At 39.4% G+C, this 24,450-nt stretch overlaps 1 protein-coding gene across 1 annotated transcript in view; it reads left to right on the forward strand.

Moving 5' to 3' along the window:
• Positions 1-7,814: 7,814 nt before the first annotated feature.
• The window catches only part of LOC134756433 (immunoglobulin kappa light chain), a 72,355-nt gene continuing 55,719 nt past the window's right edge, over positions 7,815-24,450 (forward strand). The window contains exons 1-2 of the mRNA XM_063695722.1: positions 7,815-7,857; positions 8,226-8,522. Of these exons, the coding sequence (XP_063551792.1) occupies positions 7,842-7,857; positions 8,226-8,522 (313 nt within the window). The 5' untranslated portion in view covers positions 7,815-7,841. The remainder of the gene's footprint in view (positions 7,858-8,225; positions 8,523-24,450) is intronic.

The raw sequence follows: 24,450 nt of genomic DNA on the forward strand, positions 1-24,450 counted from the left end.
ACATACAATAGCATATTACTTACCTTTTAAAAAGGGAAATTCTCACACATGCTATAATATGGATGAAACTAGAGGACATTACACTAAATGAAATAAGCCAGTCACAAAAAGATTACTGAGTTGTGATTTCACTATGGTATTTGCAGAATAGTTTTCATTTTGTCTTGAATCAACCCAGTCCTCTTCCTTTTCTTGCTTGTAGTTTTCTAGAATAACCGTAGAAAGTTCTGGAAACGTAACATTCTGAGATAGGGCATGATTGGCCAGAACAGCCTGGGTTCCATTTCTGTCCCTACTAGAAACAGGAATTCCTTCAACACTCTAGCCCAGTGTGTCATGTGATTCTAAGACATAAAACCCAGGGTGGGCTGTATTCCAGGGTCCCTCAGCTGCAGTCCTTGTGGGGTACAGGCAGTCTAGTGTCAATCAGGCCCCCGCAGCTTTGTGCTCTCTCTGGCTGACTCTCTGTAAGTAGTAATCCACTTCATGTAACTGGTTGTGCATGGGTGCTGTGTCTCACCAGATTTGGGTAAGTTGGCAACCAGTGCACAGCAAACCTTCTTGGCAAAATTGGTGCAGTGAGAAGGTTTGATTTGAGAGAACCATGGCTTATTGGTGAAGATGGAGGAACAATACTCTCCAGTACCTGGCCCAGGACAGAGACATCAGCCTGGTGATGCAAGGGCTGGACATGAAGATGGATGTTTAATGAGGAGGGAGGATAAATGGGACATGGTGAGAGGCAGCGTTTGATGTGGCAGTGAGTCAGTGGAAACAGCAGAGAAGCAAGACAGCAAGAGACAGCAAGAGATGGCATTTTGTGAGAAGATGGACATAGCGATCAGCAACGGGCGAGACAGCTATTGGAGAAGTGGCAAGACAGTGATCAGTGAGAGAGGGTGTGATGGGGATCAGCACTACAGCGAGCAAAGCTACAGAGTTGCTAACATTGCAGAGCTGTTAACACTAGCCAAAGGCTGTTTTAAGAGCCATCATCTTTCCTGACAGGCGGCGGAGCTGAGCAGTTAGGTAAGTGGCCACAGAGCCACTGCTTCATGCAGGCCAACCGCTCCATGCACCAGTTCACCCACGGGAGCTCACCCACCCAAGCTGGGGAGCCTGGAGAGATCTTCACGCAGGCCTCATGTTAGACACTGCTTGGCACCATTTTGGCTCCTGCACACCTGTAAGTGTCCCATCTACCCACCTGCCCTATGTCAGATGATCCAGGAAATAAGGCCTTTGGCTAGATAGTCCATTTGAAGTCCCCCATAGCACACCTGACTACATGCTCATTGCTCCTTCTCTTAGTCATTTCTCCTCTAATGCCATTTTATCTATCCATTAGCCATTTTATCTTATTTTCTGCCCTGATATATGTGATTGCTCTGCAGTTTTGGCTTTGGCTCCATGCTAATTATGTTTGTGCAATAGTTTAAGGCAGGACATTTGGATGTAAGAATTCTCCTGTTTACTCTAAGAAGCCAGAGTCACATTGTTCTATGACCCCAACCAGGCCTTTGGGGCTCACTGTTGGCCACCCCACTGAGGCTCCAGGATTTTCTGCACTGGTCAGCCCCTGGATACTCCAGGGTTTCGTGGCATTTGGTGTGGGGACACTCATAGGCTGATACTCGGGTACTCTGGGTTTTCAGCATTTGGTATTTTTGGTCACTCCCTGGATGCTCCAGGGTTTTCAGCATTGACATTTGTCTGAGGATTGTGGATTGGAGCCTCACCCTATGGGAATCTTGGTTTGCCTTTTCTTGTTTTCTGCCCTAAAGTTATCATTTTCCATAACGGCCTTGAGTTTTCTTTTTGTCACTTTATTTACACTTTTTCTTCTACACTTTATTTAATAAAAATATTGCTTTAAGGCCGGGCATGGTGGCTCACGCCTGTAATCCCAACACTTTGGGAGGCCGAGGTGGGTAGATCATTTGAGGTCAGGAGTTCAAGACCAACCTAGCCAACACTGTGAAGTGTTGTCTCTACTAAAAATAGACTGGACATAGTGATGCATGCCTGTAATTCCAGCTACTTGGGAGGCTGAGGCATGAGAATTGCTTAAACCCAGGAGGCGAAGGTTGCAGTGAGCCAAGATCGCACAACTACACTCCAGCCTGGTAAAAGAGTGACACTCTGTCTCAAAAAATAATAACAATAAATAAAAATTAAAAAAAAATAAAAGTAGCGCTTTAGTCATATTTTGTTCACTAACAAATGCTTACAATTTAGTTTCACAATGTCTTGCTACCTCTTCTTACACCTTCTCTGCAGGAAGTGGAAATCTGAGATGAGAACAATGATGGCCCAGTCACTTTCTAGAAAATGGTCTGCATATTGAAACTGGGTTTTCTTAAGTTATTAATTTGCTACATTATTGAAAATTATACAGGCCGGGTGCAGTGGCTCATGCCTGTAATCCCAGCACTTTGGGAGGCTGAGGCGGGTGGACCATTTGAGGTCAGGAGTACAAGACCAGCCTGGCCAACATGGTAAAACCCCATCTCTACTAAAAATACAAAAATTAGCTAGGCACAGTGGTATGTACCTGTAATCCTAGCAACTTGGGAGGCTGAGGCAGGAGAATGGCTGGAACCCGGGAGGCGGAGGTTGTGGTGAGCCAAGATTGCGCTATTGCACTGCAGCCTGAGTGACAGAGTGAGACTATCTCAAAAAACAAACAAACGAAAAGTAAAACAGAAAATTTTGCCTTTGATACAATAATGAGTTTCTTTTAAAACTTCTGAGATTAGTGTCTTAGAGATTCAACTGTTGTGTTTTGCTGCTTTCAGCTTATTCTCCCTTTAAAAAGGCCTGAGATCATTGCTGTCTCCTTTTGCTTCTTCATCAGCTCCTGTGACTTTTTCACCTCCAGTTCTGACTGTTGTTGCGGGCTTGATGCTAAAGTGTTTTGTCTTAGAGGTCTCTGGAAGCAATGTTTTCCCCCAATATAGTAGTATTCTACGTACTTGGTTTTTTAACATATATAACCTTATTTGGGGCTTTACTTTTTTATTTTTATACAGCTTTAAAAATACATATATTCTTCTTTGAGATGGAGTCTCACTCTGTCGCCCAAGCTGCAGCGCAGTGGTGCGACCTCGGCTCACTGCAACCCCTGCCTCCTGGGTTCAAGGGATTCTCCTGCCTCAGCCTCCCGAGTAGCTGGGACTACAGACACATGCCACCATGCCCAGCTAATTTTTTTTTATTTTTAGTAGAGATGGGGTTTCACCATGTTACCCAGGATGGCCTCTATCTCCTGACCTCATGATCTGCCTGCTTAAGGGCTAATGAGTGCCTGCCCACCTCCATGCTGTCTGGCCTAAAATATTTAATTGGCTATAAATGTTTTCATTCCAAGCTCTGTGGCCAAAGGAACTACCAAAGAAACCTAAAAAAAATCTAACTCAAGCCATGGTGGGAAACAGGGAGTCAGACACACCTTGCTCCACCTCTGTTTGAAATGTAGGCCAGATTCAAAAGGGCTTTTAAAATTATGACAATAAAATAGTGCCCTTTTCCACAAAAGAAAATAATAGCTCCTCTGTTTAACCAAAAGACTTAGTCTTACAAAAAACTTAAAAAGAAGGAACTGGCTGGGTGCAGTGGCTCACGCCTATAATCTCAGCACTTTGGGAGACTGAGGTGGGTGGATCACTTGAGGCCAGGAGTTCAAAACCAGCCTTGCCAACATAGCAAAACCATATCTCTACTAAAATTACAAAAAATTACCTAGGCATGGGGGTACATGCCTGTAATCCCAGCCACTCAGAAGGCTGAGGCATGAAAATAGCTTGAAACCAGGAGGCAGAGGTTGCAGTGAGCCCAGCCGAGATTGTGTCACTGCACTCCAGCCTGGGCAACAGAGCGAGACTCTGTCTCAAAAAACAACAACAACAACAACAAAATGATCCCCCAGTAATCAATAATAATCAGAATAAAGGGGCCCTTACCAGATATTCTTAATTATTCCAACTACTGTTAGGCTTCAGGAAGCCACTAGCTGTCCAGGATTAAACCTGTTTCTTATGAGATCCCGCAGGCACAAAAGGTGGACACCACAACCTCCATTTATAAAACCTAGAAAACTTAAGGCTGTTGTTTTGCAAACACATAGATTAACAACTTGGTTCTGTGGGTGGACATAGGAGCATTAATTTTTCTCTCTCTTCCAATTATAATTTTCTTGTTTAACCTCCTAGTAAAGTTTATATCTTCTAAATTTCATGTAAAAATGATACGGTCCGTCATAAGTCTTTCAATCCATTCTGTCTTCTGACCCCATAAATGAAAGCATCCTGCCACTGGGCCCCTTAGTTCAGATACCAAAGATTTTTACTCTTCAAATGCTAGGGAAGGCCTGCCCCCATAAAGTCAGAAGGAAGCACTCACAGAAAAGGGACTCTGCTCTTCTGCAGTCCCCTTAAAATTAAGGAGGAGTATCTAATCTCTGAGGGGCAATGAGGTAGGAGGTAGGTGGGACTCAACTCTGGACCAGATTGAAGAGTGGGTGACACAAGGAAGAGACACTGGAAGCACCTGTCCATAACACATGCCCACCAGTGCCGTATCAGTTTACCATTGCCATGGCAACACCTGAAAGTTACTGCCCATTTTCTAGTTATTTCTGAATAACCCACTCCTTAATTAGCATGTCATTAAAAGCAGTGATAAACATGACTGCAAAACTGCCCTACATTACTGCTCTTGGCACACTGCCTATGGGGTAGCTCTGCTCCACAAGAGCAGTCACAGAGGTGTAACACTGCCACCTCAGTAAAGCTGTTTTCTTCTACCACCAGCTTACGCTGCATTCCTTCCTGAGTGAAGCCAAGAACCTGCCCTGCACCACTTTTGTCAAGTCAGTTGACATAAAATTACTCATAATATCCTCTCTTTATTTTTTTACTCTTATAGGCTATGTAATGACTTTCTCCTTTCCACTTACAATATTGTGTTTTGTGTCCTTTTTCTTTCCCTCTTCTTTATACACCCTTCATCAAGTAGTCACAGGCTTCAATTCACTTCTTTCTTGGTGGTAATATGGCTCATGAGAAATGCTGATTCTTCTGGGTATGAGGACATTCATGTTTATATGCAATACTGTAAAAAGTACTGTGACGTAAGCCTCCACTTCACAAACTGACCACTGTCAAACATCATCTCCCCACCAATAGAGAATTTTTTTGTTCCTCACTATTATAATTTACATAGGAGTAGAAATCTCAAGCTTAAAGTGTGGATTTGTACTTTACTACTTGGTGTATTCAAGAAGATGAATAATATTAATACATCAGTAGGGCTGGGTGCAGTGGCTCAAGCCTGTAATCCCAACACTTTGGGAGGCTGAGGAAGACAGATCACCTGAGGTCAGGAGTTTCAGACCAGCCTGGCCAATATGGCAAAACCCCGTCTCTACTAAAAATACGAAAATTAACCAGGTATGTTGGCACGCACCTGTAATCCCAGCTACTTGGGAGGCTGAGGCAGGAGAATTGCTTCAATCAGAGAGACAGAGGTTGTGGTGAGCCAAGATCGTGCCACTGCACTCCATCCCAGATGACAGAGCGGACTCTATCTCAAAAAAAAAAAAATCAATAGCTTTGAATTTTAAACATCTATTTGACAAGAAATTTGTAGTTCTTTCTCTCTAAAATAATGTAATGATTCTTTCAGGAATGAGCCTGGTTTGATGCCTCTCTCCCCAACATGATAGAAATGTGGCATAAATCTATGAAAAATTCCATTTCCCTGTTCCTACAACAACTGTCTGGGATGGAAAACTTCTTCCCTTGCTCTAGTCCTTTCTTCTACACCTAGTTTCACCTAATCTGTGACTCAAAACAATACTTGTCAGGAAACATTCTGGAAAGAGCAAAAGACTTCTAAGAGGTGTCGGAGATTCCTGTACCACCATCTGTCCATCTCTAGAGGGAGTTGTGAGTATGAGGAAGAGCAGAGCTTGTAAATCTTGCTTTCACTCCCACTGTACTTCCTAACAACAGCAACCACAGCAACAGCCATAACATCATAGGACAAATCTCTACTACTTCCAAGGCTTTTATCTCAGCAAATCTTCTTTACCTCTCTCTCAGGCAGCTAAAAGTTTTGATACTCATACAAATAGTACTGTAGCTTTCTGTTTATAATTGGAAAAGTGGGCAAGACTCAGTGTAATACAGGCATTCCTTAAGCTAGTTAGCATTCAGTTTGTAGATTATCATTGCACACATATACCCAGCATATGTCTAATAGATATGTAAAAACCCATGAAGCAAGAGTTATAATAGCTTGTGTTTTCTGTTGTATCTTCCTCTTATACCATCTTCTGCTTTTTGTCATTAAAAAAATCTGTTGAAGTCAGTCTAAATTAATTATTGGATCATAAGTAGATAAAATCTTTTTTTGATAACACATTGCCCCAATGAATATGTTTCTTTGCAAGACACAGTCCTCATTTCCAAGATAACACACTAGAATGTCAAGAATAGTTTCCCTTAAATCAACAGAATAATAAATTTTGTCGCAATGTCTGCTCATCCGCATGTAGGCACAGCTTAGTTTAGTCTTTACATAGACAACACTCCTATATAAGAAAAACTTAAAACAAAGATGGTATGTTCCTCTGCTTGCTTTCTGAGGATGCCTTACTCTGTAATGGAGTAATTTTCAATAAACTCTGTCTTCTCACTGCACTTTCCAACTTTCCTTGAATTTCTTCCTGCATGAAATCCAAGAATCCTCTCTTGGAGTTTGAATCAAAATCCCCTTTTCTGGTAACAATATGGTCTAGTTTAGTAAATTTTTTGAAAAGATTATACAATCTGCTGTGCTGGTGGAGTGTTCTCGAAGTGTCAATTATGTCCAGATGGTTGATTGTGCTGTCCAATTCATCTGCATCTGCACTGGCCTGAGAGGCAGGGCTGCTTGTGCTACAGGCTGAACCTGCTGCAGAGCCCTTTTTTTACCCCGGGTCCCACTCAAGGCTGGCTGACTCGTGTATCAGTCAGTCAGTGAGCCAGTACAGTATTCCAAGGTACAGAATTTCTTGCCTCTAGAATCCAAAGAGGCCTACCAAGGCCTTCCTCCCTTCAAAGACAACGACACGCATTAGATGCAATGGAATGGAATATGCATTCCTCTTCCCGTGAACTCTAATTTTCTCCTTGTTTATGAAGCACACATTACAGCTAGCTTATTCACTGGGGCATCATTTAGTGCCATTTAATGGCAGCTGTAGAGCCAAGTGCCCAGAAATACCAGCTACAGTGAAATACAAGCTGAGGGAAATCAGCCTTGCAACCACAGCCAAATAACTCTGGAACTGTTTTGAGTTCATCCTGATACTTAGAGACATTCTATCAATGAGCACCAGAGTTAGTGAGAGCTAGTTCCTCCTCAGAATTAGCTGGGTGGAGCCAAGAAGAAAGCCTATTCACCACCTAAAGATTGATACACATCTTCATCATCAGAATCTCCATTGCATCAGCAATGAAGAGTGACAGGCTGCAGCCACAGTGTCTTCCACATTGATTCATGGTATTTCAGAATGTCACCCTTCTAAGCCAGACAACACCAATATTTTATTTTGGTTTCATCAACACAAAAGATATTTTGTGTCACTTTGCTTACATAAGAAGCCCACTCTTCGACCCCAACTGGATATTTCTTCACTGCTTCACTCACCAGGGGATTTGCATGTTGTTCCCTAGGGAAGACCTTCCCTTGTGAGTCTGAGATAAAAGCTCAGCTCTAACCTTGCCTTGACTGATCAGGACTCCTCAGTTCACCTTCTCACAGTGAGGCTCCCTGCTCAGCTCCTGGGGCTGCTAATGCTCTGGGTCTCTGGTAAGGACAGAAGAGAGGAGAATGGGACTGGAGGGTGAGCTCTGGGGAATCTGCAGCCTCCCATTTGTTGTTCTGTCTACATGTCAGATGCAGATTTCTTGTCCTCCAGCAAAGGGAATTTAATATTTAGACCTGTAAGAACTAAGAACGAGCCACAAGGAAAAAGAACTTCACTGTCGAGAACTTCAAAAACAAAGAGGCCACTTTGTGCCTTTAATTATTGGATTATTTTTGGATATTGGATAAATGTAGTGTATGAATCTAATCAAACACAAAAAAGTAGCCTAACGTATACAATAAAACTAAATTATAAAAATGTCTCACATTGTTTGTATGTAACCTTGTACTTCTCACTGTTATTATTTTAGGATCCAGTGGGGATATTGAGATGACCCAGCATCTGCTCTCCCTGCCCGTCCCTCCGGGAGAGCCGGCCTCCATCTCCTGCAGGTCTAGTCAGAGCCTCCTGCATAGTGATGGAAACACATATTTGGATTGGTACCTGCAGAAGCCAGGCCAGTCTCCACAGCTTCTTATCTACACAATTTCTAACAAATTCTATGGAGTCCCAAACAAGTTCAGTGGCAGCAGGTCAGGGACAGGTTTCACACTTAAATTCAGCAAAGTGGAGGCTGAGGATGTTGGGGTTTATTGCTGTGAACAGGGTCTGCAAGGTCCTCACACAGTGGTAAAACCCTGAACACAAACCTCCCTACTTGGTATGGCCCAGCCGTCCACAAGTGTTTGCACATGGACTGCCTGCATGGCACATTCTGAGTTGGCTTCACAGGTAGATGTTAGATGACTGCAGGGAATAATTTGCAGGAAGATCCAGACTGTTCTGGCCCCATCACTGTAACAGCCTTATTTCACATGGCTCAAGCAGAAGAATGAAGGTGATCAAAGTGCTCTCTGAGCAACTAGACATGACAGAAGAGAGAGCTACCTGGAAAGTGCATTCTGATCCTCCCTGTGTTTCCTGCATTTGTCAATGAGATTTAGTCAGCATAACAGCAAGAAAATTGAGGCATACTCATGGCTACAAAGGTTGGGTATATGTTAGGATTAGCAGGTTTTGTTATATTTTTAACACGATAATGTTTGGTAATATTCAGAAATTGGTATTTTCCCACTTTCTAACTTCCTACCTCTCCATACCGGTTATACCAAACCTCCGCTTACATACCTGTGATTGCATTCTACACAAGCTATACTCAGGGGGAGTGTGACTCACAGCAATTAGTGAAAATGTTTAGTTTGCAAACATCTAAATAGACTTTGTCAATTCATAGCGGAGATAACATTTTATCCCAAAAGTCTTTGATTTGCCTCAACTGCCTTTTGTGAGAGAAAAGGAGAGCTCTTAGAATTGCAAGTGGATTTTGAAAATAAAAGTATAAGCCATTTGGTGACAACTGCAGAGGAGAGTGCCCACAAATTTCAGCTGTACAATATTGATACTTCCAGCTGGGGTAAATCAGCCATCCAACCACAGCCAGGATGTTACTAGGCAGTCCAGAAACAGTTCCAGGGCATTTTCACATAACTTTTTTTTCATCTTTATACAGTATCTGAGCTAGTGCTTTAGTTAGGAGGCTCTAAAATTTGACATTATAATTTTCATTACTTCTGCTGTATGTACCTCCATCTAGTCCTTATGTCAATACAACCCCAGGACACAGTCAAGTCAAATTCATGAGAGCCATATTTACCCTGTTCCAAATTCTGGTTTAAAGATTTGTATTTGCTTATCAAATTGAAGATTTTAGTGCTATGAGAATAGATATTCATAAAACACCTACCTCTCCTTCATAAATGTTAACATTGGGATACATTTCATAACATATTTCTCATTATCCCTTCTTTTTTGTTGTTGTCTTCTACAAGTTCTGGTGGTAGTTGAATTACAGTTATGACCAATACTATGAGTCTGAATCCAAGGCAAATTACTTTTAATGAATCTTGAAAACTTAGCATTAATCCAGAAACAATGATGTCGCTGTTATTTAGGGGCATACTTAGGATTAGCTTTATTGACCAGCAAATATTCAGTTAATTATTTCCATGGTATCAACAAATTTTTCCTTTTATTTTACTCTAAATAGTTAATTTTTGTGTAACCAGATTTCCTAGGATAACTGGTTAGTATAAATTCTCATAGTTTCAAATTTCTCCTATGGCTGTTAAGATTCCAGAATATAAGAAAGGCAATCATTCTTTGGGTTGAGAAAATTCCTAATTTGTGAGGGCAAGAATATAAAATAAGAGTAAAATTTGACTAAATTAGTTTTTAGTAAGTTGTTCTAGGCTATAGTTTTTTGTTAAACTTTATAATTTTATCCCACAACTACTTCCAGGAGTTCATAAGTTATTTTATTTTATTTCTTTTTATTTTATTACCGATCTTTATTTTTCTATTTGGCATAAAAAGTGTTTTAGAAGAGCCCAGTATGAATATTTCTAGAATTACAGAAAGATGAGGACTGTTGCTGCTCAAAGACCACTGAAACAGTGGATTACCCTCGGCTCCTGCACAAGAAAGATCAAGACGGAGGGGAAGTTTACAACTGTGAGTCCCCTTCTCCCTTAAGGCAGAAAGTCACCATTTCCACTTTCTGATGAAGATATTGTCTCATTATTATCTCATTATAACTAAGAGTGACCACCAAACAATTCATTCACCTATTGCATCTTACTTTATCTAATGTTTTTGATTGTTGTTCATTGGAAATAAAACACAGTAGTTAAAACACAATTTTGGTTGATGTCAGAAACTAGTGTAAGGGATTTAATTTGGTCCTTGATTTTTTCTGAAGCTCTTAAAGTTTCTGTATTTAAAGTTTATGTAAGTATTTTATAGATTCTTGAAATTATTTAAACTGGAAGAAAAACCATTGAATTTGAGAATTCTAGGTTCATAGTCTCCATTTTTCTGCAAGTAAACTATCTTATCTAAATTAAAAATACAAAAAAATTATTTACCTTGTTATTTCGGTATATTTATACAAATTCTTATTTCAAAGACAAATGTAACCACAGTTTAAAATGCTATTGTCCTTGATTCTATCTCTAAACTCTTCTTTAGTTTTCCACTTTTCATTTGTCTGGCAAATCAAATTTTCTTACAAGGTGGAATAGACAAATCTCACATTAAAAAAACTGAAAATTATTAAACAAGCTCTGGCTTTTGAGAAAAACTTCTTTTCAAGATAGAGGACCCTGTCTTCAAGAGTGAGCCTAGAGCAGAGATGTTAGAGGCAGTTAAAAATTTTAAGGTGGGGAATGCTCAGGTAGACAATGGAATTATTGTCTCACTTTATCCAGTTAGTCCATGGGTGAGCAGGGCTCAGCAGAAAGTTTAGCATTTACAGATAAAAAGCCTTCATCTCCAACACATGATTCTCAAACTCATTTTTATGGTTGGGTTGAGTACCTCTGTAGGACTTTCTAGTATTTACTTCAAGTAAAAGGAAAGAAAAAGAATTTAAACATTTGGATACAAATTCATATTAGGTAGATCAAAAATGGGATCTTGACAACCCAGATAAGTCAGACATGTAAACATACTAACGTCTCCCAATGTTTAGAGAGAATGTATAAATTCGGAGGATAAAAACGTCCACGAAGCCTGCTCTGAACCTGTAAAACAGAATGGTTAGCCATGAATTTGACTTCTTCTGGGTGACAATTTATAGTTATTTAGAAAAGACAACCAGCTTTCATTACAAGTGCCTTGAAGCCAGGAATCCACTCTAGACAATCTGCATTTGGGGAATATCATCCCTCTGCTAGTTGAGATTTTTAAAACCATTTTATTGAGATAATTGACATACCAAAAAATTGTACATATTTAATGTACACAATTTCATGAGTTTGAAGATTAGTACACACCCATGAATCCATCACCACAATATATATAGGGCAGTTTATACTGTCTATTTCTTTTAGTTAGTTTTGGTAGATTGCTTCTTTCAAGGACTTCATCCATTTCATCAAAGTTATCAAGTTTGGATCATAGCATTGTTTATAATAGTCGTACAATATCCTTTTAAGCTTCATAGGATCTGTAGTGATGTCCCCTCTTTCAGTTCTGCTGTTAGTAATGTGTGTGCTTTCTGTTTTTCCTTAGCTTGGCTTGAGGCTTATCAATGTTATTTGTATTTTTATAGTATTAGCTTTTAATGTTTTTTTTTTCTGTTGACTTCCTGTTTTCAATTTTTTTGATATCTGCTCTAATATTTATTTCCTTTCTTCTGCCTAATTTAGATTTAATTTATCTTCTTTTTCTACTTTCATACAGTGAAAGCTTAGATTATTGATTTTAGATTTTTCTTCTTTCTAATTTATACATTTGATAATATAAATTTCCCTCTCAGCACCTCTTTCGCTGTATTCCACAAATATTGATGAGTCATGTTTTTATTTCCACTTAGTTCAAAATCTTCTTAAATTTCTCCTGAGATTTCTTCTTTAACTCTTTTGTTATTTGGAAGTGTGCTGTTTAATCTCCACATATTTGGGTATTGTCTGCATTTTAGTATTGATTTGTATTTTAATCCCATTGTGGTTTGAGAGAAGGCACTGAATGATTTCTATTTTTTTAAAATATGTTACTGTGTGTTTTATGACCCAGCATTAAGTTTATCACAGAGAATATTCCATGTGATCTTGAAAAAATATGTGTTTGGACAAAATATCATGCACATGGCAATTATACGTAGTTCATTGATAGTGTTGTTGAGTTTGACTGTTTTTATGGGTTTTCGGCCCACTGGATCTATCCATTTCTGATAGTGAAGTGTTAAAGTCTTTAACTGTAATCGTGGACTCAGCTGTACCTTCTTGTAGTTCTATCAGTTTTTGCCACATTTATTTTGACAGTCTGCTGTTAAGCTCACATATGTTAAGCATTGCTTTGTCTTCTTGAAGAATTGGCCCCTTTTTCATATGTAATGCTCTTTCGTCCATGATAAATTTCCTTGCTTTGAGATCTTCTTTTCCGAAATTAATATAGCTACTTGTGCTTTCTTTTGATTAATATTAGCATGGTATATCTTTCTCCATTCATATACTTTTCAATCTATATGTGCTTTAATATTTTAATTAGGTTTCTTATAGACACCATATAGTTGAATCTTCCTTTTTGATACACTCTAGTAACATATCTTTTAATTTGTACATTTAGATACTTGATGCTCCAACTAATTATCAATGCCTTGGATTAATGTCTACCACACTTTCACTGTTTTCTATTTATTGTTTGGTGTGTTTTTTTTTCTATGTTTATCTTCTACTTGTTTCTGCTTTTTTATGGTTTTAATTTAGCATCTTATGCACTTCTATTTTCTCTCCTTTATTAGCATATTAGATTTTTTTAACCACTTTTAGTGTTGCTCTGAAGTTTTCAATATACATTTACAACTAATCCAAGCCTACTTTCAAATACTCCTATACCATTTCATAGGTCATGTGAGTACCTGATAATAACAAAGTATTCCTAATTTTTTCCATTTGTTGCATTATTGTCATTCATTTCACTTATATGTAAGTATAAATAAGTATGCATATGTGTATACGTGTATATTTATATATGTAAATGTATACATCAGCATGCATAATAATCACATTACTATTATTTTGAAAAAAATTATATCAGTTAAGAATAAGAAAAATATGTTCCTTAATGTTTCCCTCACTTATTTCTTCTTGATGCTCTTCTTTTATGTAAATTCAAATTTCTGACCTATACTATATTCCTTGTCTCAAAAGAACTTTTCTTTTTCTATTTATTACAAAGCATGTTTACTGGCAACAAATTTTTCTGAATTTTTGTTTGTCTGAGAAAGCCATCATTTATCATTTCCTTTTGAAGGATGATTTCATAGAAAACAGAATCCTAGGTTGGTGGTTTTCTTCTCTCAACACGACACACTTCACTCTACTCTCCTCTTGCTTGCATTGAAGTGAAGAATGCTTCCTGTTTCACAGAAGAAGTTGGATGCAATATTTATATTTGCTCCTCTACATGAAAGGTTTGTTTCTCTTATGTTCATGCTCTCTCTCTCTCTCCTTTTCAATACTTTTTCTTTGTTTTTGACTTCCTATAGTTTAAAAATTATATGCTCAAGTGTTTTTTGTTTTTGTTTGTTTGTTTGTTTGTTTTGCTTATTTGCTTATTTTGGCATTTACACTGCTTGGTGTTTCCTGATCTTCCTGGATCTGTGGTTCGATATCCGATATTAATTTAGAAAAATTTTCACTCAATATGGTTTTGTTTACCACCCCTCCACCCCGTCCTCCTCCTTTTTCTTCATGTCCATTAACCCATTTACCTTTTGCCCAAGAATACTTGCTGGCAGCACTTGCAGCTACGGTATTTACCTCAAAAAGAAGAAGGTGAGAATGTGGTCAACATTCCACAATGATACTGTGATTGAAGTAGACAACAGAAATGGAGAGAAAACTAAGAAGTTATATGCCACTGTGGACTATAGTGAGAAGATGGGAGCAGTGGACTCAGCTGATTTGATGCTCACTTCTTCAAAGGGCACAAGATTTGGTCTAAGAAATTCTTTCACCACCTTCTAAACATTACAGTGCTGAATGAACCTCTACACCCTGTTCAAGAAGGACAATCCTGAGCACACGATTAGCCATATAAACTTCAGACTGACGTTGATTGAAAAAATGCTCTTAAAGCATCACAGGCCAGGGCAGCAAAGTGTTCCAGGTCATCCTTGCTCTGATGATGTCATACCTCTTTGCCTGTATGGAAGACCTTTCCCCAAGAGATATCACCAACATCAGGGAAACGAAATCCAACTGGTCACTGCAAAGTTTGCTGCTTGTGCAAAGACGAGCCTAGCAAGACAATCTGAAGAGAAACGTGATATTTTTGTGTGGAATGTGATATTCCGCTTTATGTTGTTCTGTGCTTTGAAATTTACCACACTAAAAATTATTAAATACTGATTATCATATACATTTCTGTTATATTAGGATTAGAGACAAGTTCTGTTTAGAAATAATTCCAAGAACGGATTTTATATTTTATTTCACATTGAAAATCAGTCAGATTTGCTTCAGCCTTAAAGAGTGTGTTTATGTAAAATTACATGAATGCTGGCAGCAAACTGCACTTTTTTTTTTCTAAAGAGAAAAAGAGTTAAACAATGTAACGCCTTTTGTATATGTCTCAGAGTTCTTGGGCCTTTGGTTTTCAGTCTTTATTCTCTTTTCTCTTCAGTTTTGGAGATTTCTATTAATATACTCTCAAGATCAGACTTTTTTTTTCTCAGCCATACCCAGTCCTTTCTGTTACAGTGTTCTGTTTAGTTTTGTTTTTTAATCTCTAGCATTTTCTTTTTTTTTGCTTTTTCTTGGGATCTTCATCTTTCAGTTTACATTGCTCCTCTATTAAAAATTACAATATCCCTGCCATGTCTGGTTCCGAAGCTTGCTTGGTATCTTCAAACCATGACTTTTTGCCTTTTATTATGCCTTATAATTTTTACTTGATAGCCAGATAAAATATATTGGGTGAAGGGAAGTGCTAGAAATAAGCCTTTAATAATATGGGGGTAAGGTGTAGGGGAAGAGAAGCATTCTATACTTCTATGCTTAGGGTTCAGTGCTTTAGTGAGCTTATGTCTGTGGACTGTAAACATCACAAGTGTCTCTTTGCTTCCTTCTCCACCCATATAGGTGGGACAGGATGCTAGAGCTGGATGGAGTTGAGTATTTCTCTTTCCCCAGTCAGTTAGAAAATAATAAAACTGTATGTAGCACATTAGGCTGGTTAAATAGTTTCTCCCTAGAGCAGAGCTTAAGAACAGAGTGCTCTGACTTCCTCCCTATATAATTGTGTCATGATTTTTGGTTTAATCAACTTACTGTTCTTCTATTAGTGAGAAAACTATAGTCACCCCAAGAAACGTGAATCATATTTAATATATGAAAAAAATTTACTATATCGTGTATGCTACAGTTCTGTGGTTATTATTGTAGGTTCTGAAACACTGGATTATGTGTTATAAAAACATTTTTGTATTTCTGCTTTTACACTTGATATTGTATAATAAACAGATCAATTGTATGAAATTAACCCTTTCTTTCAAAAATTGCATAATTTTTCTTTTTTTTTTTTAAGGCAGAAAATTTTTCTTAGTACAGAAAAAAATGGAGTCTCCTGTGTCTACTTCTTTCTACACAGACACAGTAACAATCTGATCTCTCTTTCTTTTCCCCACATTTCCCCCTTCTCTATTCGACAAAACTGCCATCGTCATCATGGCCCGTTCTCAATGAGCTGTTGGGTACACCTCCCAGACGGGGTGGCGGCCGGGCAGAGGCGCCCCCCACCTCCCGGACGGGGCGGCTGCCGGGCGGAGACTCTCCTCACTTCCCAGACGGGGCGGCTGCCGGGTGGAGGGGCTCCTCACTTCTCAGACGGGGCGGCGGGGCAGAGACACTCCTCAGTTCCCAGACGGAGTCGCGGCCGGGCGGAGGCGCTCTTCACATCTCAGATGGGGCGGCGGGGCAGAGGTGCTCCCCTCATCCCAGACGATGGGCGGCCGGGCAGAGACGCTCCTCACTTCCTAGACAGGATGACGGCCGGGAAGAGGCGCTCCTCACTTCCGAGACTGGGCGGCCGGGCAGAGGGGCTCCTCACATCCCAGATGATGGGCGGCCAGGCAGAGACGCTCCTCACTTCCTAGACGGGATGACGGCCGGGCAGAGGCTGCAATCTCCACACTTTGGGAGGCCAAGGCAGGCGGCTGGGAGGTGGAGGTTGTAGCTAGCCGAGATCATGCCACTGCACTCCAGCTTGGGCAACATTGAGCACTGAGTGAGCAAGACTCCGTCTGCAATCACGGCACCTCGGGCGGCCGAGGCTGGCAGATCACTCGCGGTCAGGAGCTGGAGACCAGCCCAGCCAACACGGCAAAACCCCGTCTCCACCAAAAAATACGAAAACCACTCAGGCGTGGCGGCGCGCGCCTGCAATCCCAGGCACTCGGCAGGCTGAGGCAGGAGAATCAGGCAGGGAGGTTGCAGTGAGCCGAGATGGCGGCAGTACAGTCCAGCCTCGGCTGGGCATCAGAGGGAGACCGTGCAGAGAGGGAGAGCAAGAGGCAGAGGCAGAGGCAGAGGGGCAGAGAGGCAGAGAGGCAGAAAGGCAGAGAGGCAGAGAGGCAGAAAGGCAGAGGCAGAGAGGCAGAGGCAGAGGGGCAGAGGGGCAGAAAGGCAGAGGCAGAGAGGCAGAGGCAGAGAGGCAGAGGCAGAGGGGCAGAGGGACAGAGGGGCAGAGGCAGAGGCAGCCATAATTTTTCATAATATGAAAATAGCGCAATATATTTAGCCATCTCTTACTGATAGGCATTCAGATGTTTCCTTAGACAACACGGAGTTTTTAGTTCTACAGGCAATTTTCTTAGTAGTAAGTTTGGGCCAACAAGTATACGTATTTTAAATTTCACTCCAATAGTGAGCAGAGATTACTTAGGAAACTGTAGAAATCCACATTGCAACCAACAAAGAATGGCTTTTCCATCCCTCTCCATTCCCACCAGCAGAGGGAGGCATAAGGCTTTAAGTTTTTTTGCCAATCATTTGATAGAAAAAGGGCAATTCATTTTTTTCAAGGTTTTCAAGTAATAAAGCTTAAGATTTTTTTTACTTTTTATTTTTTAACTATAACATAGTTATAGGTTCACAGGAAGTTGCAAAGAAATATACAGAAGTCTCATACATCTTCAACTTCCTCCAGTGTTGACATCTTTCAAACTATAGTACAATACCAAAGACAGGAAATTAACATTGGTGTCATCCATAGAACTTATTCAGTTTTCACAAGTTACTCACGCACAAAATTTTTGTTTGTTTATGTGATTGTGTTTATGTGTGTGTAGCTCGATGTGAATGAATCATTTATGTGGCCTTCTATAACCACCACTGTAATCAAGAAACTCAGCTAAATGATCACCACACGACTCCTGGTGTTACCCTTTTATAGCTGCACTCACCTTCTCTACCCCATCCTTAACCCTTGGCAAACACCACATAAAAGACATCATGCAATAAGTACCATTTCGAGATTGGCTTATTTCACTGAGCATAATACCCTTCAGGCTCATCAAAGTTTGGGTATATCAATTGTTTATTGCTTTTTATTTCTGAATGTATTCTATAATATGGATTACCCCAGTTTATTTAACTATTTACTTACTGAAAGACATTTGGGTAATTTCCTTGATTTAGCTACTATAAATAAAGCTTCTGTGAACATTTGTGTACAAGTTTCTGTATAATAATGTTTTATTTCTCTGAGATAATTGCTCAAGAGTTCATTTGCTAAATTACACAAGTCCACTTTCAATTTATTACATCCCTTTAATAGAGATATTTTTTCAGATCAAAAACTTCAATTTAGATGAGGTCCAATTTATTAATTTTTCATTTTATGGATTATTTTTCTAATTTAAATTTGCTTTCTTTATCATTTTGCAAGATGTCTTTGATTGTTATAGTTTACTTTTATTTTTACATGTATTGATTTTCTTCAGTGTATAATTTTGTGTTTGACATTGATTTAAAACTTCTACTTAGAAACTTTATATTAGGCTTCTGTTGCTTTCTTTTTATATTTTTTTGTTTCTTTTAGAATTCCTTTTTCTTCTGGCTTATAAATAGTCTCTTTAAATACCAAGTCAGATATATATTCATATAAATTCTTTGTTATAGATTTATCTTTTAATATTTCTGTATTTAATAAATATGTAATTCACATATATGTTATGATGGGGCGTTTTAACATATCTTCACTTAAACATATTGACATTCTGGTCATTATGTTATTACATTTTATTTCATATGCCATTTTATTAAATTCCATAATTAAAACACATCAATTATCCATGTATATTGGGTGCCTATTTTCTATCCTTTCTATAATTATCTGTAATTTTTTTGCCTTTTTTTCTGAACTTTATCCCTTTACTAAGCTTACCTTATGTGTCTTTGACTCCATTTATTTCTTTGCCTTATTACATTTTTTCTATCTATGTTAAAATTACTAGTTCTGCTTTACTTTTTTAATCCTGTACCTGTAACCAGACACATTTATTTTACCTATTATTTTCTTGCTATCTCATCCTTGAAAATAAATTTAAGTGTTTTTTTTTTTGGTGTGTCTTCTAAATTTACAATCATTTGATGCAGAAAATACTTTTGTTTTACTAGAGTACATCATTTTCAGAAGAGTTATCTAATTTATTATTTACTTGCTATGTATTTTTGTCAGTCATATAGCCCTCTCCCATGGTATATTTGTAATTTTCAGTATTATTTCATTTCAAATTACTTATCCTCGATGGGGTTGCTTTACCCAAGTCTTTTATTTGCCAAAATATGGTATAGTTCAATATTTCTTGATTGCTCCAAACACATGTGGGTGCATTTTATTATTACCTTCCCTACCTCCACCCCAGATCTGAGTCTGAGGACTGTATCCTTGCAGGTTGTGTGTAGTAGGGCCTTTTTATCACTTGGTTGCTGGAGAAAGAGTAGAAGACAGAGGATGGGACAGTGAACAATTTAAAGTGGTCAAGTTTGTCTCTATTTTCTAGAGCCTTCTTAATGATCGGTCATCTAGGTGGCCTAATAAAAAAATGCAAATTTCACCCCTTTTACTTCCCACCTCTACTTCTGTCCTCCTCCACCCAGAGTTGTAGGAGGGGGCAAAGCTCAGGGATTGTCCCAACCCTAATCATGGCACGAAAGTGCCAAGGGTTCAGGTGGAGTTTTTCAGGACTTTTCTCATGGCATATTGGCTCCTCTGAAATATTTTACCTTTCTTCTCAATCCACAAATTGATGCTTGCCCTGTTTTCCAGAGATATCTACTAGACATCTGAAAGGTTAAAGTTTGAAAACTTCTTAAATTTCTTGAAAATGTTCTTCGTTTTTTCAAGGAATACTCAAATTCCATTATTCCTACTTTCTTCTAGGGGAATAGAGCTAGGTAAGCAGAATTTAATTATTTAGGAAAAACAGGAGGGTATAGTACTTTCCACTCAAACTCAACACACTAATCTAAGTTCCCACTCTTCATCTCCTTTGCCCTAAGGTGTAGCTGTAATTCTCAGCTGTTCATTTTCAACTGTTTATAAAAATGTAGATTTAAGGTGTAGAAAGACCATTATTTTAGTTCTACCTAGATCCTTTGGGAAGCCACTAGTTTATTTTAGTTGAAATAAAATAAAATAAAAATTTAAAAGTATAAAAACAATTCCCAGAGTGATAAAAGAAAACTTTTAGTTAAGTAGAGCTAAAATGCATGTTAACATCAATGAAAAATATAACTGAGTAATCAGGGACCCAAGTGCACAGTTGGAAGCAGTATAGAGGGACCTCTCTGGCCCTGAACTCCATCACAAGTAACAGAATAGAGTCCTGGAGTGGAGCTCATAGAGAAGTGATGGTTGGCATCATGTTCCCTGACTTTTCATGTTCCTTGTAGCCTTGTGTTGGTGTCTGCACATTTGAAGATGCAGTCCCTTCTTCCAGACATTTTAGACTGGTTTTGTTGGGGGAAAACCTTCACCTATGGATGGGTGAGAGTGCCAGCTGACTGGTGTGGACACCATATCTTGCTGTAGGAGAAGATGGACTTCCTTAGCCCCAGCTTCCAGTGGCAAGGCAGATGGAACCAGTGGGAGTTGGGGGATGGTTATTCTCCACTCTGAATAGGATCCACTACAATGACTCTTCTGCCTCTGAGGGCCTCTGGTGGATACAGCATTGGTTTCAGGACTAAGCAGATGGAGAGACCCTGCCTTATCCACAGTGAGGCAAGTTCCTTGATTAGTTTAGGTTACCAGTCTTCATCAAGGTTTCATGCTCACCCCCTTCATCCTTTCCAGATCATGATAACATTTATAGACTTGTTTTAAATACCACTTACTCAGTGGAACAAACTTCCCCTTCCCATATGAACCAGTTTCATAAAACCCACCCAACTTGCTTTCTCTTTCTGACAATGATAACTTAAAATGCATTATTATTGATAATGATATAAAATATGAATTTTGAAAAATCAAAAGTATTTCTGAAATAACTTATATCCAAATGGCAGGGCAGCCCCAGTACACTCCTCCACATGGCATCTCAAGTAGACTGGCAGGCAAAGATCCAATAGAAAAGGTCACCAAATCCCTTGGGACATGCTTGAGCTACCCTAGGAAATGTTTTGTTAGCCCCAACTCCCACTGGGTGAAATAAGAGCAGGTGTCCCCTTTGAGCACCAACTCAAACTTTTCTGAGCTGATTTGCCTGTTGGGTCATTAGACAACGGTCCAAGCTACTCAGAGCATCCTTAAAGACAGCTTGTCAGGGCCCCTGAGGAGCAGCCTCTAGTTCAGCTCTCAGAGATGGGGTTCGGGGCTCCTTTGCTGTGTATCCTCCTGCTCTGGGCTCCAGGTGAGGGGGTATAGGGAAACATCGGGCAAACTCATGTGGCCATCATTGTTTTTTGTGTCTCTGGGTTCTTGGTTGTTGGATTTAGGGCATTCATTGTAGGTTGTAAGTTCCCCAGTTATCTTTTGTTTTCTGGTTACTCAAGATGTTGCATATGACTGTGGTTACAAGTGTCACCAATGCATGGGCCTACATGGGGACAGTCTCAGTATATCTGATATAATTTATTTGTCTTTATCATTTCAGGCTGCAATGGGGACATTGTGCTGACCCAGTCTCCAGCCTCCTTGGCCATGTCTCCAGGACAGAGGGCCACCATCACCTGCAGAGCCAGTGAGTGCGTCAGTTTCTTGGGAATAAACTTAATTCACTGGTATCAGCAGAAACCAGGACAACCTCCTAAACTCCTGATTTACCAAGCATCCAATAAAGTACATTGGGGTCCCAGCCAGATTCAGCGGTAGTGGGTCTGGGACCGATTTCACCCTCACAATTAATCCTGTGGAAGCTAATAATACTGCAAATTATTACTGTCTGCAGAGTAAGAATTTTCCTCCCACAGTGCTTTAGGTCTAAACAAAAACCTCCCCAGGCAGCTGCTCCCTGAGGCTCAAATCCCTCAGATGTGGCTTTTTATGCAGGTCCATCAGCCTGCTGTCATAGGCTTGTTTGAACAAAGGGGTCAAATTATCAAAGAGAAAATCCTTAAATTGATGTGTGTGTGTGTGCATGCGTGTGTGTGTGTGCATGCGTGTGTGTCACAGCCAGTTTTATAATTTAATAATTTCTTTACTGTATCAGGACCTCTCAGAAGTTTTCTACTTCTCAATGTATATTTTTTATGTCAAAGACCCTATGAATAGAAGAATTTTAAACATTAAGAAAACTTTGTAGTCATTTAAAAAATGCTCTGAATAGTCAAAATTATTAGCTCTGTATCTTTCAGATATAGGTGACCTTCTCACCTGAATTTTGACTTTTCTCCACTTTTATTTGCTGAACCCACATGAAAAGGCTTTTCTAGTTTTTAGAAACCTAAGACTTGTGAGGTAGTTATCTCTGCTTATTTTATTTAGATGTCTCTATCTCTGTGACTTTCCCAAAAGTTAGATTCTCAGCTCTAGTTTTAATAAATTGTCCTTTACTCTTCATGCAGTGTTCATGTCCTTTTTCTTTTCTTTTTTTTTTTTTTTTTTAAACAGAGTCTCACTCTGTCACCCAGGCTGGAGGGCAATGGCACAATCCTGGCTCACGGCAGCCTCCACCTCCCAGGTTGAAGTGATTCTCCTGCCTCAATGTCTCAAGTAGCTGGGATTACAGGTGCCTGCCACCACGCCCGGCTAATTTCTGTATTTTTAGTAGAGATGGGGTTTCACCATGTTGGCCAGCCTGGTCATGAACTCCTGACCTCATGATCCACCCGCCTTGGCCTCCCAAAGTGCTGGGATTACAGGTCATGTCCTTTTTCTATGATATTTTCCATGTCCATTGTTAAGGTTTTTTTTCTCATCTTCTCTTTTTGCTTTTCTAGTTGCTCTAACACTGCAGGTAGAGTGGACTCCAGAAATGCAGGTGTGCATAGCCACGATCATGGAAAGATTGGTGATTATGTGCCTCTCCATCCCTACCTTGGCCTCCGTCAGTCTTCTGCATCCTCCACAAAGCAAGCAGAGAAACTCTGGCAAAATAGGCTTTTGCAGCATTTCAGTCTAATAAGACTTACATTGGGTTCTAAATTTGTAACCCTTGTAACCCTATCTCGCTACATATAAAATTTTATTATTAGTTGGCTGTTGGCCCATGCAAATTATCACACACTTAGTGGCTTAAAATAATACACGTTTATAATTCACATGCAGTTTCTATGAGTCGGGAGCCTGGGCAGAGTTTATCTGGGTCCTCTCTTCAAGGTCTCACAGGCTGCAGTCAAGGTGTTGACCAGGCTGCATTCTCATCCGGGGACTTAAAGAGTCTGCTTCCGTGATCATTCAAGTTGTTGACAGAATTGTTTTCATAGTAACTCTAAGGCTGAGGGTCCTGGCTTTTTGCTGGCTGTTGGCTGGAGATCACCCTAAGCTCCTAGAGAACATCTTAAGTTTCCTGCCACATGGGCTACTAATAATCAAACCAGCTAGGATAATTTCTTGGTAACAAGGAGAGCTCAGTCCCTCTTTTAATGGCTTTGACCTACTTAAGTCAGATCCACTCACAATAATCTCCCTTATGATTAACTCAAACCCAACTGATTTGGGACCATTGCATCTGCAAAATACTTTCACCTTTGCAATATTGTGTGTGCTAGAAGGAAGTCAAAAATTCTGCCCAGACTCAAGAAGAGGGAATTACACAGTTTGGAACACCAGTGGTTCTGTATCATGGGGCCAACTTAGGGTTGTCCACTAAAACTGTCATACTGCCTAAGTGTTTTGTTTGCTTTTATTCTCTTTCTCTCAAATGGCCCCTGTCCTAAGGGGATTAAATAAGGAAGCTTCCTCTGGTAATAGGTTCTGACCAGCATCAGACAAACAGATTCCTCAAAATGGTGTTTTCATCCCAGCTTCTCATGTTTCTCCTGTTGCTTCCTGAGTGACGAAGTGGTGAAGGTTTCATCTATAGAGTGGAAGATTTGAAATAAATAAATAATTTTATAAATATTGGCCTGTAATTACCTGTATAGTAAAGAAAGAAAGAATATCGAAAAACCAATGGGGTAGTTTCTATTTTAAGAGACTAGACAAAGAAGAACCAGCGAGATTCACAGCAAGCAGAAGGAAGAAAATAATTTTAAAAATAGAGTATAAATCAGTGAAGTAAAAGACGAAAATCATTGAAAGCAAAAGTTGTGTTTCTGGAAAGACTGGCAAAATTAAAAATCTTTATGACTCTTGAAGAAAAAAAGAGAAGGCCAAGATTATTAAAATCAGGATTGAAATAAGGGGTACAACTGCCTATCCTACAGAAACTTTAAAAATACTGTAAGAGAATATGATGAACAATAATAAGTCATTAAATTAGGCAATTTAGATGAGATAACCCAAAACTAATTCAAAAACAATAGAAAATATGAATAGAACCATAACAAGTGAAGAAATTAAAAAGTTTCCAACAAAGAAAAACT

This window comes from Gorilla gorilla, chromosome 12 (assembly GCF_029281585.2).
Source record: "Gorilla gorilla gorilla isolate KB3781 chromosome 12, NHGRI_mGorGor1-v2.1_pri, whole genome shotgun sequence".
Taxonomy (NCBI): domain Eukaryota; kingdom Metazoa; phylum Chordata; class Mammalia; order Primates; family Hominidae; genus Gorilla; species Gorilla gorilla.